At 47.1% G+C, this 19996-nt stretch overlaps 1 protein-coding gene across 1 annotated transcript in view; it reads right to left on the bottom strand.

The window, feature by feature from the left end:
* LOC142295693 (b(0,+)-type amino acid transporter 1-like) overlaps nucleotides 1–19996 on the bottom strand; it is a 42101-nt gene that overhangs the window by 8076 nt on the left and 14029 nt on the right. Inside the window, exons 3-4 of the mRNA XM_075338788.1 lie at nucleotides 11458–11587; nucleotides 8728–8852 (exon numbers count right to left, since the gene is read on the bottom strand). Of these exons, the coding sequence (XP_075194903.1) occupies nucleotides 8728–8852; nucleotides 11458–11587 (255 nt within the window). The remainder of the gene's footprint in view (nucleotides 1–8727; nucleotides 8853–11457; nucleotides 11588–19996) is intronic.

Genomic DNA, 19996 nt, shown 5'->3' with positions numbered 1-19996 from the left:
TCTCGGGTGTTTCTCAGCAACTAGTACTCTGTCTCCTGGTAAGAACGGGGTTTCACACACAGGTTTACGCTGCGGGTGTGTCTTTTCTTGCAACCGCTTGGTGACAATTCGATGGATAGTCTCCAGCCGTCGACGGTGACAATCAACCCAGGAACCTACGCTCTGACCTTCACTGATCTCAGGGGGAGCTAGGTTCAGCTCTTCAATGCCTCTTCCGGCTCTTCCAAACAGTAGCACGTATGGGGTGTACCCAGTGGTGGAGTGGATACAATTATTGTACGCCCACACGAGTTCTGCGAGATAGCCGGGCCAGTGATTCTTACGATCATCCTCCAACGTGCGTAGCATTTGTAGGAGGGTCCGGTTAAATCTCTCGCAGGCTCCGTTGCCCTGTGGATGATAAGGCGTAGTCCTTGACTTCTGCATTCCGTAAATCCTTTGCAGCTCTCTCATGACACTGCCCTGAAAGCAAGCTCCTTGGTCAGAATGTATTCTTTTGGGGCAGCCGTACACCCGGATAAAGTCATCACTGATGGCTCGAGCAGCTGATTCAGCCGTCTGATCTCTGGTGGGCATCACCACCGCAAATTTGGAGAAGTGATCTGTCATCACAAGGCAGAACTGATAGCCCCGGTGGGAGTGGCCAATCTTGAGATAATCGATCATGAGTACTTCCAACGGCTCTTTGGTTACAATAGTCTGTACTGGTGCTTGCTGTGGAGGAGCCTTACTTAACTCGCAGGAACGGCACAGTTTACAGGCCTTCTCTACTGCCCGAAGCATCTGAGGACAGTATACTATTCTTTGCAACCACTGGTAAGTCTTGTCCGGTCCGAAATGGGCTCCCTTCTCATGCGCCTCTCGGGCCAATGGTACTGCCATCTTCTGGGGTATCACTACTTGCCACCGTACTTCCAACTCTGTAGCTAGGTGCACCTTCCGATACAGCATCCCTTCTTGCACCGACAGCTTATCCCACTGGCTGAGAATCTGGAGGGCCACGTGCGACAGCGTGGCCCGTATTTCCTTTCTAGGCTTGCGCTGCTGGATCACCCACTCTTTCACTTGAAGCAGTTCTGGGTCAGATGACTGGATTTTCACCCATTCCTCTCTGGTTTGGCCAAGCAGGCGTGATGTCGTGCCCGACGTAATTTCCAGCATACGAGCCTCTACCACTTGAGCGGTGAATTTACTAAAGTCCGGAATTTCGTCTTCCTCCAACTGTTCATCTCTCTCCCCCACTGGGGCTTCGGTGGTAACACGAGAAAGGGCATCCGCATTCTGATTTTCATGCTTAGAGCGGTACTGCACATGATAATTGTATCTGGAGAGTCGTGCCAGCCACCTCTGTTCCATTGCTCCCAGTTTGGCGGTGGAGATGTGAGCCAGGGGGTTATTATCCGTATAGACTTCAATTTGAGCTCCCGTGAGATATTCCGAGAACCTTTCAGTTATTGCCCATACTAGTGCCAGTAACTCCAACCGAAAGGAACTGTAATTCTCGGGGTTGCGCTCAGCTTCTCGCAACGTCCGACTTCCATATGCAATCACCCGTTCAGTACCATTCTGTACCTGGGCCAGTACTGCACCCAGGCCGTAGAGGCTCGCGTCTGTATACAACCGAAAGGGGAGGTTATAGTCTGCATAGGCAAGCACAGGGGCGCTAACCAAGGCCTCTTTCAATCGGTGTAAGGCTTCTGCTTGTCTTGGTCCCCAGCAAATTTTCTGTGCTTTTGGTCCTTTCGCAGTGCCTCGGAGCAATTCGTGCAAAGGTTCTGCCTCCTTCGCGAAATCTTTGATAAAGCGACGGTAATAACCGGCTAGCCCCAGGAAAGCTCGAACCTCCCGCACTGTGCTGGGTGTGGGCCATTGTAGCACTGCTCTCACTTTCCCATCGGAGGGCTGTACGCCGGCTTCCGACACCTTGTGTCCGAGATATTCAATCTCTTCCTGAAAGATCCGACATTTTTTTGGTTTTAGTTTAAGCCCATGGGCCCGTAACCGCTGAAACACTTGGCCCAGGTTTTCTAGATGTTTCTCAAAGGTTGCAGAATACACTACTATGTCGTCCAGGTAAATCAATGTGGCCTCGAAGTTCATGTCTCCAAGGCAACTTTCCATGAGGCGCTGAAAAGTTCCTGGGGCATTATTTAGTCCAAACGGCATGCGATTGAACTCGAAGAGTCCCATGGGTACAATAAATGCGGTCTTGGCCTTGTCTTTCTCTGCCACAGGGACCTGCCAATATCCGCTGGCCAGATCGAGGGAGGAGAAGTAACGTGCCTTTCCCAACGCCGACAGGGACTCCTCTATCCGGGGCAGAGGGTAGGAATCACGAACCGTGCATCCATTAAGCTTGTGGTAGTCAACACAGAAGCGGGTAGACCCATCCTTTTTCTTGACCAGCACGATTGGGGCAGCCCATGGACTCTGACTTTCTCTTACCACCCCGCTCTTCAGCATCTGCGCCAAAAGCTCTTTTACCTCTTGGTAGTACTTTGGGGGTATTTGCCTGTACCTTTCCCTGATCGGTGGGGCATCTCCTGTGGGTATTTCGTGCTGAATCTTGTCAGTACAGCCGAAATCTTCTGCGTGACGGGAGAACGTGGCTTGATTCTCCCAAATAAAGTCCTCTATGGCTTGGGCTTGCTCCGAATCGAAGGGGCTCAGGTCCACTCCCATCTGCCCTAAGATGACGCGACTGTTCCATTGATCAGTGGGTTTCTCTTTTCTTTCCATAGAAAGAGCCCAAGTCCAGGCTTCCCCTGCCATGGGCTGCAATTCAATCGATTCTGCAGCCGCCACCTCTTTAGGCGCCAGGTAGACATGGGCCAGAACAACTCCCGAGGTCAAGGTGTAGGCCTGTTCACCGGTGTTCACGCAACGGAAAGGGACCCTTCCATTTCTTACTGTTGCTAAAGTGCGAGCCACCAACGGTTCGTCTCCGTTCTCTTCACCACGGTAAGGCTCCACCAACACCTCCATCCCCTCGAGTGTACGGTGGGCCCCGACTGGCAAGGTGAGGACTGTCTCACGATTTGGAGGTAGAGTAATTGTTGTCTGTCTTGGGACTCGAACCCTCCCCACCGGGTAGCGGCTCCCACCATTCTTCCACAGTCCTCGGGCACGGATAAGGTGTTGGAAGACCTTTTGGGCAGGCCTGTTAGCAACTGTCGTCTTCCAGTAATCACAGCCCCCCTTGTTGAAGAGCAACTGGTCTAATTCTTTCAGGACGTTGGTTTTCTCTAAGCTCAGTTGGTCTCCCCACCATGTGCCCATCCATGGAGGGAGGCACTAGTTTAACGGCGGTCTTACTTCTGACGCCGGGGCTTGCATATTCTTCAGCAACTCTTGTAGAGCAGTAACAGTCTCTTGTAACTGATCCACTTTAGCCTCAAGTTGGCTCGGTTCTCGGTTTTTCTCACCCGGGACTACCTTATGCATACAAACTTCACCCAAGGCGTTCTGCGGGTCGCAATTTTCAGTTTGTGTGCGGGAGACTGCTTCTTCCAATATTTCCTGGAAAGTTAGTTTTTTTTCTACCCTGAGCCGTTCACGGAGGGCACCTTTGATCTTGGGGTTATGTAATCCGCGGAGGAATTGATCTCGCAGGGTACGGTCAGCATAACCGGGGGTTTGTGCTAGCTCTGGCTCTGCTGTACGCATTTGTCTCATTATTCTCTGGAGTGCATTTGCATACTGTGGCAGACCTTCTTCTTCACCCTGCAGCCTGTAGAACAGTTGCGCCTGTAAATCTCCTGCTTCTGGTTTCCCGCCGTACACTCTCTCAAGAATCTTCACCACCTGCTCTAACGTCTTTCGTTCACTCTCAGGGCGCAATAAAATAGTCTCTTGAGCATGGCCTTCAAGGGCAATCAGCAATATCTCCCCTTGATTTTCTGCAGTCACTCCTGCTACTCTCAACATGCCCCTCACTCTCTGCGCCCAGTCATGGAGAGGTACATTGTTGCCAGTAAATTTTGGTATATGGGTCAGCATAGCCCCCAGGGACAGCTGCCTTGCTGGTATTCCCCCATCAGGTTGTATTAGTACACCTCCATCAGCGACACCCCCATCAGCGACACCCCCCTGTCCGTCCATTGTTCCGTACCAGCCTGCGTATCCTGCCGACTACACCAAATGTAATAACCTGCAGGTAACGGGATACGCAAGGACTGCACGGAACCACGGGGGTTAATCAATGCAAATTTAATAATGTATTGCACAACACAGGTAGAGGAAAAGTGTGGGAAGGGGAGAAAAGCGGGAATGTGCACAGCAGTAGAGATAATGCAATATACATACAACTACTTTGAATAACTTGTCAAGGGTAGGAAGCCTCAGATTGTACTCCCAAAAGCAAAACACAGAAATCCTTATTAAACAAAAAATCGCTGAGTCCTTGTTACCTTACTCGTATAACACAGTGCAGTCTTTTCCTATCTGTCCCTAACTAAAAGTAGTGTGCACACTTAACTGCAGGTTTCAGCGTGGGGTACCTCGTCACCGTTGGGGCCCGTATTCCGCTGGCAGACACCTCTAAAGTTCAGTCTTTGTCCCGGGTCTGTAACTTGCACGTGCTGCCTGGCTCCTCGCTCCACATTCAGCCTCTTTGGATCTGTAATTTTGTAATTTGCACGTGCTGTCTGGCTCCTCGCTCCACATCCAGCCTCTTTGGATCTGTGTCTTGGGGGGGGGGGGGACACCACGCAACACTCTGAGGTACTTGGACCTCGGAAAAATAGGGCAGACTGAGGCCTTCTATCTTACAGCCCACTCCAGCACACTCCTCTCTGCAAAACAGCCACATGTAGACTCCTCCTCCTCCAGACTCAATCAAGTCACTTGAGCAGCAGGACTTTTTCCCGCTGTTCTCTGTTTTGACAGCAGGTGGCAGCATAACACAAGGAAGTCCACCAAACAGTCTTTCAACCTATATATATATATATATATATATAAATGTTAACAGGTCTTACAAATACCCCCCCCCCCCTTAATTCGAGTGCGGCCCCTAGCCCCCGGGTTCGGAGACCCTCGAGCCACAAATAATCATCCCCGGGTACGAGCGGTTCGACCGCTGCAGGGGCGGCACAATATGTCCAGTGGAGATTGACAATTATTATATGTGGTATATACATGTGCGCCACTTAATCTTACTTCTCTCTGGCATAGGTCACAGAGGGAAATTAAAAAGCTTCCCCTCTGTTTGAGATTGGCCCAGGAACGATTCGTTTGTTAAGTTGTCGGGTGGCTGGAATGATCTCGGTTTTAAAGGATGAAGGATCACTTTATGTCTATTGTCTATTTTAGACCAATTATATTAAAGGTTATGTTTTAATAGAGCATGTCAATTTATGGTGCAGATTTAGGTGTGAATTTCATCCTTTACAATGCAAATGGTGTAATGTTCACATTTTTCATTTACTTCTGCTGATGTGAGTTTTAGTAAATACGCTCCTTGGGAACACAGCTGAAAAGGTAAAATCTGCACCAAATCTGCAGCAAAATCCACATTTAACACGTGGATTTTTCTGCAGAAAAGCTGCACATATGCTTTGGAAAAATCAACACCAAACTTGGAACACGTGAACTTAACCTAAAGCGGGCTTTACACGCTGCGATCTCGCTAGCAAGATGGCAAGCGATCGTGCCCGCCCCCATTGGTTGTGCGACACGGGCAAATCGCTGCTCGTCGCGCACAACCTCGCTTACCCCGTCACACGCACATACCTGCTCTGCAACATCGCTCTGGCCGGTGACCCACCTCCTTTCTAAGGGGGAGGGTAGTGCGGCGTCACAACGACGTCACACGGCAGGCGGCCAATAGAAGCAGAGGGGCGGAGATGAGCAGGACGTAAACATCCCGCCCACCTCCTTCCTTCCGCATTGGCGGTGGAGGCAGGTAATGAGATGTTCGTCGCTCCTGCAGTGTCACACAGAGCGATGTGTGCTGCCGCAGGAACGACGAACAACATCGCTAATTAGAAGAGAACGATTTTTTATTTCAGGACGACCTCTCCGCGGCAAACGATTTTGGCCGCTTTTGCGATCGTTTTAGGTCGCACATAAGTGTCATACACTACGATATCGTTAATGATGCCGGATGTGCGTCACAAACACCGTGACCCCGACGATAAATCATTAACGATATTGTAACGTGTAAAGCCCGCTTTAGACTATGCTCACACATACCAGATCTGCTGAGGATTATTTCCACTGAAAATTTCCAATAATTTGGAATGAAAACAGCACCAGATTCTGCAGATCTTTCCTGCAGGAAACATCATAGTGTAAAGGCCGCTTTACACACTGCGATATCGGTACCGATATCGCTAGCGTGGGTACCCGCCCCCATCTGTTGTGCGATACGGGCAAATCGCTGCCCGTGCCGCACAACATCGCCCGGACCCGTGACACGTACTTACCTGCCCGGCGACGTCGCTGTGATCAGCGAACCGCCTCCTTTCTAATGGGGCAGTTCGTTCAGCGTCACAGCGACGTCACAGCTGCGTCACTGAACCGCCGCCCAATAGAAGCGGAGGGGCGGAGATGAGCGGGACATAACATCCCGCCCACCTCCTTCCTTCCGCATTGTGGCCGGAGGCAGGTAAGGAGATGTTCCTCACTCCTGCGGTGTCACACGGAGCGATGTGTGCTGCCGCAGGAACGAGCAACAACTTCGTTACTGCTGCAGTAACGATTTTTAAGAATGGACCCCCATGTCACCGATGAGCGATTTTGCACGTTTTTGCAACGATGCAAAATCGCTCATAGGTGTCACACGCAATGGCATCGCTAATGCGGCCGGATGTGCGTCACCAAATCCGTGACCCCAACGAGTTCGCATTAGCGATGTCGTAGCGTGTAAAGCCCCCTTTAGCTAATAAAAAAGAACGCTATACCTAGCCCTCCTGGCACTTTTGTGGCTCCCATACCTGCTCCCCTGATGGCTATAGAAGCCTGATGACACAATATGTCCTAGCAGGAGCCTGCGTTATCAAGAGACTGGCAGGCACCCAACAAGGGAGCCACAAAAGTGCCAGGGGAGATGCGTATAGTATTTTCTTATTTTCAGCTTTGTAAAAATTGTTTTTCAGGATTTTGCCGTGGATCTGCCAGTAAGGGCATGTGCGCACATTGCGTTTTTTCACGCGTTTACGCAGCGTTTTGAACTGCAGCGTTTCAATGCCAAAATGAATGCATTTTGATTTCCAAGCAAAGTCTATGGGATTTTAGCAAAATTCGTCCGCACGATGCTTTTGTAAATGCAGTGTTTTGAGTGACAAAATTTTGTCAAAATCCCTGCGTTTATAAAAGCAGCATGTCAATTCTTTTTTGCGTTTTGGCAGCGTTTAGCTAACATTGAAGTCAATGACATTTTTAAAAACGCATCCAAAATCGAAATCCTAGCGTTTTACATGCATTTTTGATACTAAACGCATGCTTTTTTGTCAAAATTAAAGCATGCGTTTTTGGCATTATAGTGAGGTCAAGAGGTTTTCTTTTGCCCTCACATCCAGCCCGACTTAAAAAAAAAGTCAAACAATAAATTTAATTTATTTTTAACATATTATTAAATCTCAATAATAATTTTCGAAAAATTATCATTATAGTGTATGATTTAAAGCATTAATTTTTTTATTTTTTTTTCACTTTTTTCCTAGTGTTTGAATGTTCAAACTCTATTTAGTAGTGTCTTTGTATTGAAAACGCATCCCTTTTTAAGCACTGAAAATGCATGTAAAATGCGGTCAAAACGCGGCAAAAACGCAAGAAAAACGCATGCGTATTTCCTGCCTTTATGTGGTCAAAACCAAATTATACAATGACAAATTCTGCCAGAGGATGCGTTCATTTCTGCAAGTTACAGAACGCAACGTGCGCACATAGCCTCAGGGTTTGCTCACTCGGATGAGCGCTATGTGATGTTTTATGGGATAGTACTCGCTCCAATGTTATACTATGGGGCCATTTTTGCTTGTGCTGATTCAATCACATTCCTCATAAATTTCCATGAGGAATATCACAATGCAAAGTTCTCCAAAATTGTTTTTTTTTTTTAATAGGGAACCACTACAGTTGTTACTAAAAGTGTCATCCTTTAAAGGGTTGTCCACTACTTTTTTTTTATTTAAATTTTAATCATAACCCACCAATTATATATTGATGATCTATCCTCTGTGGTATAACTAGAGTCCGATAGGCCCTCGTGCTAAATTTGGACCTGGACCCCCACATGCATGTTGGTCAAATGTACGGGCAATAATGTCTCTGATCCTGGGCCACCTGCAGTAATAATGTCCAACATCCTGTGTCCCTTCCAGTAGGAATTTTCCCCAGTCTGGGCCCCTTGCAGTATTATACAGTATGTCCCCCATCCTGGGCCCCTTCCTGGTATAATGTCCCTCATCCTGATACATTGTCCCCTTCCAGTAATAATGTCCCCCATCCGGCGGCATGTATTGCAGTGCAGGGACTGGGTGGGTCTCTGCACTGCAATACATTTCAGCTGAATGTGCATCCTGGGACACACAATCTGCTGGAATAGTCACTAGTGTCGGCAGGTCCCTCTCCCATATGTGCCGCGTTGCGGTCACACCCTCTGCAACTGTAATCTTTACATCCCCTATGCTAATTTTAACTAAGGATATTCCATCAATAAATTAGCATAGGCCAAACTCTTTAGACTCTGTTACAACTATATATATGATAGGTAGATATACCTACCTGAAAAAGTTGACAATACTACTGAAATCCCCAGGAATGATCATAATCAATGAGATAGCCGATGTGAAGATGAGAGCAGGGGATGGGGTTAAGCGGTTCACGTGAGCCATGGAGAGAGCGTCTGGCTGTGGAAAACAAAATCAACTAGTTAATACTAAATATGACAAAAAAAGAAAGAGAAGAAAGTTTCCAAAGTGTAAGGCGGATGATATCTTTTAGATCAATTTATGTTAAGAAATCATAATTTCTCTAGAGAACACAGGAGTGACTCTTCTATTGAACAGTCCAATTTTTGTCTGCGGGCTATAATAATAATAATATTAATAATCTTTATTTCTATAGCGCAACATATTCCGCAGCGCTTTACAATTCAGAGGTTCATATACAAACATTCATAAGTAATAATTAAAGAAAATACAATAATTAAAGCAAAAATTATGAGAACCCTGCTCATAAGAGCTTATAATCTACAATGGGGAGTTTGAGGGAGAGTTATGTTTTGAGAAGTAGTGGAGTGGGTCTATGTAAGTGTGTATGTGAGTTTGATTAGCGAAGTTGATAAGCCTCTCTAAAAAGATGTGTTTTTAGGGAACATTTCAATGGATGTTCTTCAGGTGCAAGAGCGGACGAGAGATTGTACAGTGCCTTGCGAAAGTATTCGGCCCCCTTGAATTTGTCAACCTTTTCCCACATTTCAGGCTTCAAACATAAAGATAAAAATTTAAATTTTATGGTGAAGAATCAACAAGTGGGACACAATTGTGAAGTTGAACGAAATTTATTGCTTATTTTAAACTTTTACAAAAATAAATAACTTCAAATTGGGGCGTGCAATATTATTCATCCCCTTTACTTTCAGTGCAGCAAAGTCACTCCAGAAGTTCATTGAGGCTCTCTGAATGATCCAATGTTGTCCTAAATGACTGATGATGATAAATATAATCCCCTGTGTGTAATCAAGTCTCCGTATATAAATGCACGTGCTCTGTGATAGTCTCAGTGTTCTGTTTAAAGCGCAGATAGCATCATGAAGACCAAGGAACACAACAGGCAGGTCCGTGATACTGTTGTGGAGAAGTTTTAAGTTTGGTTACAAAAAGATTTCCAAAACTTTAAACATCCCAAGGAGCACTGTGCAAGCGATCATATTGAAATGGAAGGAGTATCATACCACTGCAAATCTACCAAGACCCGGCCGTCCATCCAAACTTTCATCTCAAACAAGGAGAAGACTGATCAGAGATGCAGCCAAGCGGCCCATGATCACTCTGGATGAACTGCAGAGATCTACAGCTGAGGTGGGAGAGTCTGTCCATAGGACAACAATCAGTCGTACACTGCACAAATCTGACCTTTATGGAAGAGTGGCAAGGATAAAGCCATTTCTCAAAGATATCCATAAAAAGTGTTGTTTAAAGTTTGCCACAAGCGACCTGGGAGACACACCAAACATGTGGAAGAAGGTGCTTTGGTCAGATGAAACCTAAATCTAACTATTTGGGCACAATGCCAAATGACATGTTTGGTGTAAAAGCAACACAGCTCATCACCCTAAACACACCATCCCCACTGTCAAACATGGTGGTGGCAGCATCATGGTTTGGGCTTGTTTTTCTTTAGCAGGGACAGGGAGATGGTTAAAATTGATGGGAAGATGGACGGAGCCAAATACAGGACCATTCTTGAAGAAAACCTGTTGGAGTCTGCAAAAGACCTGAGACTGGGACGGAGATTTGTCTTCCAACAAGATAATGATTCAAAACATAAAGCAAAATCTACAATGGAATGGTTCACAAATAAACATATCCAGGTGTTAGAATGGCCAAGTCACAGTCCAGACCTGAATCCAATCGAGAATCTGTGGAAAGAGCTGAAAACTGCTGTTCACAAACACTCTCCATCCAACCTCACTCAGCTCCAGCTGTTTGCAAAGGAAGAATGGGCGAGAATTTCAGTCTCTCGATGTGCAAAACTGATAGACACATACCCCAAGAGACTGCAGCTGTAATCGCAGCAAAAGGTGGCGCTACAAAGTATTAACTTAAAGGGGACGAATAATATTGCACGCCCCATTTTTTAGTTATTTATTTTTTAAAAAAGTTTAAAATAAGCAATAAATTTCGTTCACCTTCACAATTGTGTCCCACTTGTTGTTGATTCTTCACCAGAACATAAACATTTTTATCTTTTTGTTTGAAGCCTGAAATGTGGGAAAAGGTTAAAAAATTCAAGGGGGCCGAATACTTTCACAAGGCACTGTATATAGGAGGTGAAGGAAAGATCAGTGTCAAGTATAACACCCAGACAGCGACTCTGCTGCCTACGAGTTATCGTGGTGCAGATGAAGCCCCAGCTCCTAGTGATGTTTTGCTCTACTGCAGACAGTGGGGAGGTTTCTGCTGCAGACAGTTGTCTTACAGCCATACATATGAAAGTGAGAAGGATAGTGACAAGAATGATCTCCTGAGACACATAGTGTTTAGTGATACTTTAATAGGAGTCAGAAATTGTAAATACTTTCTTGCTTTTATCTACCAGAATAACTGCAGAGCACTGACTGTAGGGGTTTTGGACAACTTTTGCTGCTTTTCTGAAATATGCAGCAGTAGTTTGTCTCCTGCTGATCACGCACTCTTATAAGCCTAAGATCTTTAGAAAGCATTTTAGAGGTAGATAACACATTCCAAAACAAGCAAATAAAGGGAAAAAACATAGGAATTGGTTGATTACCAGATGTCCTTCTCTGGCAGCCACGTAGCACACCCGTCCTCCACTGAAGAAAGTACCATTCGCAGACCCAAAAGTAGAAAGTGCAACACCCAAACTGATTATCCACGTCCACGTCCCTAGTACCTTCAAGCTGCAGTAAATGGAATATAAAAGTATCGTAAAGTCTGAAAAATAACATAAAAAAGAGAGATGTACCATCAGCGCATCTAAAGCCCCCAACACACGCTTCAATATATCTCACAATCCGTCGTTGGGGTCAAGTTGTAAGTGACGCACATCCGGCATCGTTTGTGAGGTATCTGCGTGTGACATCTACTTGCGATCAGGATTGAACGCAAAACCGTTGATCGCAAACACATCGTATCTTTGTCTAGAATTGAGCGTTTTGTTGCACGAACCTAGTCAATTGTAACGTGTGACATCCCTCATACAATTTTGGTGTCTGATGCTATATGCGCAGGTGTGCGCTCTGCACCACAGCTTAAAAAAGGTCCGCTTCAGAGCGCAGCTGAAAAGCTGCGTTCTGAAGCGCCTCACAATGTCTGTCATTCACTAATCTCTGTCAGTCGGTCACTATCTCTGTCCCTCTCTCTCTGTCCATGTCAGGCTATCCCTCTTACCCCCTCTCTCATACTCACCGATCCACGATCTCCGGCGCGGAACTGCACGGCATTCACACTGCTCCGGCGGCTTTTACTGTTTTGAAAAGCCGGCCGCCCATTAAACAATCTCGTATTCCCTGCTTTCCCCGCCCACCGGCGCCTATGATTGGTTACAGTGAGACACGCCCCCACGCTGAGTGACAGGTGTCTCACTGCACCCAATCACAGAAGCCGGTGGGCGTGTCTATACTGTGCAGTGAAATAAATAATTAAATAATTAAAAAAAACGGCGTGCGGTCCCCCCCCCAATTTTAAAACCAGCCAGATAAAGCCATACGGCTGAAGGCTGGTATTCTCAGGATGGGGAGCTCCACGTTATGGGGAGCCCCCCAGCCTAACAATATCAGCCAACAGCCGCCCAGAATTGCCGCATACATTATATGCGACAGTTCTGGGACTGTACCCAGCTCTTCCCGATTTGCCCTGGTGCGTTGGCAAATCGGGGTAATAAGGAGGTAATGGCAGCCCATAGCTGCCAATAAGTCCTAGATTAAACATGTCAGGCGTCTCCCCGAGATACCTTCCATGATTAATCTGTAAATTACAGTAAATAAACACACACACCTGAAAAATCCTTTATTAGAAATAAAAAACACAAACATCTACCCTGGTTAACCACTTTAATCAGCCCAAAAAAGCCCTCCATGTCCGGCGTAATCCAGGATGCTCCAGCGTCGCTTCCAGCTCTGCTGCATGGAGGTGACCGGAGCTGCAGCAGACACCGCCGCTCCTGTCACCTCCACACAGCAACTGAAGACAGCCGCGCGATCAGCTGAGCTGTCATTGAGGTTACCCGCTGTCACTGGATCCAGCGGTGGCCGCGGGTAACCTCAGTGACAGCTCAGCTGATCGCGCTATTGCCTTCATTAGCTGCGTGGAGGTGAGAGGAGCGGCGGTGTGTAGCGCGATCAGCTGAGCTGTCACTGAGGTTACCCGCGGCCACCGCTGCATCCACCGCTGGATCCAGTGACAGCTTAGCTGATTGCGCGGCTGTCTTCAGTTGCTGTGTGAAGCTGACAGGAGTGGCGGTGTGTGCTGCAGCTCCTGTCACCTCCATGCAGCAGAGCTGGATGCGACGCTGGAGCATCCTGGATTACGCCGGACATGGAGGGCTTTTTTGGGGCTGATTAAAGTGGTTAACCAGGGTATATGTTTGTGTTTTTTATTTCTAATAAAGGATTTTTCGGGTATGTGTGTTTATTTACTGTAATTTACAGATTAATCATGGAAGGTATCTCGGGGAGACGCCTAACATGTTTAATCTAGGACTTATTGGCAGCTATGGGCTGCCAATAACTCCTTAGTACCCCGATTTGCCAACGCACCAGGGCAAATCGGGAAGAGCCGGGTACAGTCCCAGAACTGTCGCATATAATGTATGCGGCAATTCTGGGCGGCTGCTGACTGATATTGTTAGGCTGGGGGGCTCCCCATAACGTGGGGCTCCCCATCCTGAGAATACCAGCCTTCAGCCGTATGGCTTTATCTGGCTGGTTTTAAAATTGGGGGGGACCGCACGCCGTTTTTTTTAATTATTTAATTATTTATTTCACTGCACAGTATAGACACGCCCACCAGCTTCTGTGATTGGGTGCAGTGTGACACCTGTCACTCAGCGTGGGGGCGTGTCTCTCTGCAACCAATCATAGGCGCCTGTGGGCGGGGAAAGCAGGGAATACGAGATTGTTTAATGGGCGGACGGCTTTTTCAAAATAGTAAAAGCCGCCGGAGCAGTGTGAACGCCGTGCAGCGCCAGAGATCGGGGACCGGGGATCGGTGAGTATATGAGAGAGGGCTGCTCAATTCAGTTACTCAGGAGTTTAGCGGTCACCGGTGAGTCCTTCACAGGTGACCGCTAATCAGGACGCGGCACAGACAGAGCCGCAGCATGACAATGAAGTCGGGTGAAGTTCACCCGAGTTCATTCTGATTGTGCGGCTCTGTCTGTGTCTGCTGTCATCTACCATTCAGCTCTGCTACATGGCTGTCTGTGTCTGCTGTCAGCGGCCATGTAGCAGAGCTGAATGGCAGATGACATAGTAAAAACGCATCCCTACACATTACACACGCTTGGCAAGTCAATAAATAAAAAAAAAAAAAAGGATGCCCAATGCATACGTCACAGAACACATGATCTAAAGGATCGCACACAAAATTGATCAATTTAACATAGACTACTAACGCTCGTGTGACAGCAAATGAATGACATACGTGCAATCTCATAAGATCCCGTATGCAACCTGGGCGTGTCACATCGCAAATGCGATTGTACAACTAATTGCAAAGCAGGCTTAACCATAAGGTGACATGGGCAGTTGCCAGATCTTGTACATGAATTGGAAGGTCCTCATAGCAAAAAATAAAATGGAGTCTTTTCTGGAACTAATTATTGTATCTCATCACATCACTAAAAGGTGAATAGTAGAGCTCAGCAAAAAGATTTGCAGGACCCTAGTTTGGCATCCATGTCAGTACTCCATTGCAGCCGGATCAGAACTGTTAACTTCCTTGGCTGACACCTAAAGGGGTCATCCAGGATTTGCTTATTTTTCCCTAGGGGGGCTAAAATCTTACAGGCAAGTAGTTGCTACTGTAACTACTTCCCTATTTTGCCCAGCGCTGGTTCAATATGGGCCACTCCTGCTGGCGATTCTGCTTCATTTGACTTCATGTCAAGACAGCAGCTCCTCCTCTTACGCCATGCTGCTTTACAGCTAACTCCTCACAATTAGACAGCAGGAAGCCAGCTGTCAATCATCATTACATCGGCAGTGATGCCCTGTCAACAGAGCGGAAGAGAAGTGCTCTCTTGACTTGACCTCACCGTAAACCGTAGAGCTGCCAGCAAGAGCCGTTCGTGATCACTCTGAGCTGGTGGAGATCAGTGTCAGCAGGAGCGGTCCTTGATCACTCTGAGCTGGTGGAGATCAGTGTCGGCAGGAGTGCTCCGCGATCACTCTGAGCTGGCAGGGATCAGCGTTGGTAGGAATGGTCCGTGATCACTCTGAGCTGGCAGGGATCAGCATTGGCAGGAGTGGTCCATGAACACTCTGAGCTGGCAGAGTTCAGCGTCAGCAGGAGCGGTCCGTGATCACTCTGAGCTGGCAGAGATCAATGTCAGCAGAAGTGGTGCGTGATCACTTTGAGCTGGCAGAGATTAGCATCTGCAGGAGTGGTCCATGATCAATCTGAGCAGGCAGAGATCAGTGTCGGAAGGCGCCGTCTCTTGATCAGTCTGAGCTGGTGGAGATCAGCTTCAGCAGGAGTGGTCCGTGAACACCCTGAGCTATCAAAGTTCAGCTTTGGCAGGAGAGGTCCGTGATCACTCTGAGCGAGCAGAGATTAGAGTCACAGGGGTAGTCCACAATCACTCTGAGCTGGCAGAGATCAGCGTTGGCAGGAGCAGTCCATGATCACTAAGCTGACAGAGGTCAGTGTCTTCAAGAGCGGTTTGTGATCACTCTGAGCTGGCAGAGGTCAGCATTAGTGTTGAGCGGGTACCTAACTATTCCGAAAAGTGTGTGCAATGCAAGTGAATGGGGAATGCTCGCAATGTAACGAGTAACCCGAATTCCGCACTAATCGCTACTCGCACGAATAGTACGGCATTCAGGTTACTCGTTACTTTGCAAGTTTTTCCCCATTAACTTACATTACACACTCTATTCAGAACGAATACGCGAGTATAAGACAGTACTCGTTATGAGTATAGCGAATACAAATATTAGCTACTCGCTGAACTCTAGTCAGCGTCTTCAGGAGCGGTCCGTGATCACGCTGAGCTGGCAGAGATTAAAGTCGGCATGTGTGGTCCGTGATCACTCTGAGCTGGCAGAGGTCAACGTCTTCAGGAGCGGTCCTTGATCACTCTGAGCTGGCAGAGGTCAACGTCTTCAGGAGCGGTCCGTGATCACTCTGAGCTGGCAGAGGTCAACGTCTTCAGGAGTGGTCCGTGATCACTTAAGCTGGCAAAGATTAGCATCTGCAGGAGTGGTCCATGATCAATCTGAGCAGGCAGAGATCAGTGTAGGAAGGTGTGACGCCCTGGACCCCAGGGGTCACAGGTAACAACACCTACCACATTACACACACACCCCCACCCCCTGTGAGGACACACAACAGTCACCCGAAAGGGAGACCTGATGCCTCCCTCAGGGCCAGTAGGGCACACCAGGTGGGCGGAGTCAAGCAGAAAGGCATGCCCACTGTTCTGCCTTCTTTCACATAACGCCGTGAATCTCCGGCATACAGCTAAACCCTCGTTCACATTTCAAATAAACAGACTGGAATTCAGTAGCCTTGATTTATTAGCTGGTAACGTGAACTTGATTGCAGTATACGTGGAATATACAGTGAATATAGGAATATCCAAGATGCAGGTGAATACGGTATATCCAAGATGCAGTTGAATACGGTATACGGAATATGGTATATCCAAGATGCTGTTTTATACGGGTAAAAACTATAACAAGAAAATTATTATAGTCAGTACAGTGTTAATACAGAGTTAACATAGCATAACAGTACATAAGATGCAGTTCTTATGAGAATGTAGGTGAAAGGTCACTGCATCTGCAATACATAGAAAATCTTATCTATACAAACAAGACAGGGGCTAAGATGTAGCATTGAAATGTACAATACATTTACTACAGTCTTCCACCAAAGATTCTATCACTAACACATGTAATTTGATTTGCTCACCGGATTACACTAGGCAGGGGTGAATGTACAGAGAGGTAAGTCGGCATGTCCTTTCCTGACAAATCCAAAGAGAAAATGGCTGCAGGCTTCTTCTCAGCTCAGGGAGTAGTTCCTTACCCAGAATACATTTAGCTTAAAGGGAAACTCAGCAATTCAAAAGAATAACAACGACCTCTAGAGGTTATAACAGAAATTGCAATGAATGACTATTAGCAGGCTGCCATAAGGCAGAACACTCCCCGCTTGGCGTCAACGGATGCCACTATTTGGTTCTTTTGGGGAAATCAGTAACACAAGTTCAGTTACAGGCCTGAGGAACAGTTTGTTCTCCCCTTGCTTGCACACTCTGACCTCTACCTTACGTACTTTCCCATCCTTGCTGGGAAAAGGTTTGGTGACTAGGCCGAGTGGCCACTCATTCCGATGTGCTTGACTGTATTTCACAAGTACAACATCGCCAGTTTTGAGGTTTGGGTGGTCTTTCTGCCACTTCGTTCTAGTTTGCAGAGTGGAGAGGTACTGCCTTTTCCATCTGTCCCAAAAGATATTGGCTACATTTTGCACTTGCCTCCATTGTCGTCTATAGAGGTCCTTGTCGTTAAATTCTCTAGGTGGAGCATTTGGAACACAAGTCTTCTGCGTGAGTAGCATAGCGGGAGTAAGGATGGTCGGGTCTCCAGGATCACCAGGAAGAGTTGTCAGCGGTCTTGCATTCATGATAGCTGAGACCTCGGCCAGGAATGTAGTCAAACTTTCGTGTGTAAGTCTGGTATTTGCTTGTAAGAAGATGGAGTCTAGTATTTTGCGTGCTTCCCCTATCATTCTTTCCCAGGCTCCTCCCATGTGTGAGGAATGTGGCGGATTGAAAGTCCAGGTGCACCCTTGCTCGCCTAGGTACCTTTCTACATTAACCATATCCAGGTTAGAAGGGATTTGGAGTTCTCTTGCCGCTCCAACAAAATTTGTGCCTCTATCAGAACGAATATGCTTCACAGGGCCTCTGATCGCGATGAAGCGTCGAAGAGCATTTATGAAGCTTGAAGTGTCCATAGATTCGATTACTTCAATATGGACAGCTCTGATGGATAGGCAAGTGAATAGAACTGCCCAGCACTTTGCTTCAGCATGGATCTTCCTAGTGCGTCGTGTGGCCACACACCAAGGGCCGAACACATCTAGCCCGACATTGGTGAAGGGAGGTTCGGTACTAAGTCTGTCGGGTGGCAGATTGGCCATCTTCTGATTTTGGAACATGCCACGAAATTTGCGACACGTAACGCAGTTGAAGATGAGCTTGCTCACATTTCTCTTCGCTCTGACTATCCATAGTCCGGCTGCTCGTAGATTCCCTTCAGTAAAGAGACGACCTTGATGTTTCACTAAGACATGATGATGCTGAATGAGCAGGGTGGTTACGTGATGAAGTCCGGGGATTATTATCGGGTGTTTCTCTGAAACCTCTACCTCGGCTTCTTGAAGGCGACCACCTATTCTCAGCAGTCCGTCTTCGTCAACGAACGGATCGAGCTTCTTCAGGACACTGTCTCTGGGAATGGGTTGTCCCTTATTGAGGTTGTCTATTTCTCTGGTGTAGGTCTCATTTTGTATAACGCGGAGTATTACGATCTTAGCTCTTTCCAGATTAGAAGCAATGAATGCATGCTTGCAGTGATGCCATCCTCTACAAAGTCTCTGACTTGTAGGTAGTGTTATCTTGTAGGAAAGAACTACATGAAGTAGAAAAGCGATGGCTCGAACGAGTGACTTCCAAGTCGAGAACCTGCTGAATCGATGAGATTTGAGGTGATTACTTGATGTCACTGTATGTAGAACATACCCTTGAGGACGAAGCTCTTCATCGTCATCTGGGTCCACTAGCTCAAATGTATCAGACTCTCTGATGTCAGGCATCGAACGGTGCAAGAAGGTAGGACCTGTGAACCTTGTAGTGTCTCTCAGATGACTTGGTGCAATGGATCTAGTCGCGTGGTCTGCAGGATTGTGATGGGTAGACACGTAGTGCCATTGACTAGGGCAAGAGGATCTTCTTATCCTTAGAATCCGATTGCTGACGTAGACATAGAAGCGTCTCGATTCATTGCAGATATACCCAAGTACCACTTTGCTGTCTGTATAAAATTCGATGTCTTTGATCTCCAGACTCCTCCCATCTGAGATAAGTTCGGCCAATTCAACGGCGAGAACGGCAGCGCAGAGCTCAAGTCTGGGTATCGTGTGTTCACGGAGTGGCGCCAGTTTTGCCCAGCTCATAACGAAACCGATGAGGCTCTGTTCATTCGCATCTGTGGTTTTAAGGTACGCTACTGTTGCGATTGCTTTTGACTGATGCGTCACAGAAGACACAAAGTTTTTGTGTTTTGACTTCCGTGGATGGCACAGGAGCATACGGTCGTTTTACACGAAGGTCGGTCAAGGCTTCGAGAGACTTCCTCCACTCAGTCCACAGATCTGCTTTTTCTGCTGGAAGTGGGTCATCCCAATCAGATGTCTCTTGGGTGAAGTCCCTTAGCATCATCTTGCCTTGGATGGTTACTGGAGCCACGAATCCCAATGGGTCGTACAAGCTATTCACAAAAGAAAGAACTCCTCTGTGCGTGAAGGGTTTCTCGTCTTTGTTGATCCGTCTTCAAATCCCAAAGCAATCCTAGACTCCGCTGCATAAGAAGGGAGTCAATGCTTAGGTCTAAGTCCTTTAGATCGTTGGAATAGTCTTGAGAGGAAAAGGCTTCCATCAATTCTCGGCTGTTGGAGGCAATTTTATGCAACCTCAGGTTAGACAGAGCAAGCATTTCTTGAGCTCTTTTTAGCAGACTGATTGCAGCCTCAGTTGTTGGTGTGGACTTCAGGCAGTCGTCTACATAGAAGTCTTTTTCTATGAAGGATCTGACATCTGACCCATACTTTTCTTCACCCTCTTTGGCGGAATTTCTGAGGCCGTAGATAGCGACTGCTGGGGAAGGACTGTTCCCGAAGATGTGTACCCTCATCCGGTACTCTGCAATGTCTTTATCGGGGTCGTTGTCGCGATACCAGAAGAACCTCAAATAGTTTCTGTGTTCCTCTTTGACGAGAAAACAGTGGAACATCTGTTGTATGTCAGCCATGAATGCCACTGAATCCTTGCGGAAACAGAGTGGTACTTCTAGGAGTCT

The sequence above is a fragment of the Anomaloglossus baeobatrachus genome, chromosome 3 (assembly GCF_048569485.1).
Source record: "Anomaloglossus baeobatrachus isolate aAnoBae1 chromosome 3, aAnoBae1.hap1, whole genome shotgun sequence".
NCBI lineage: Eukaryota > Metazoa > Chordata > Amphibia > Anura > Aromobatidae > Anomaloglossus > Anomaloglossus baeobatrachus.
Note: the sequence above shows the minus strand (reverse complement) of the source record. Positions and strands in the feature narration are given on the sequence as shown.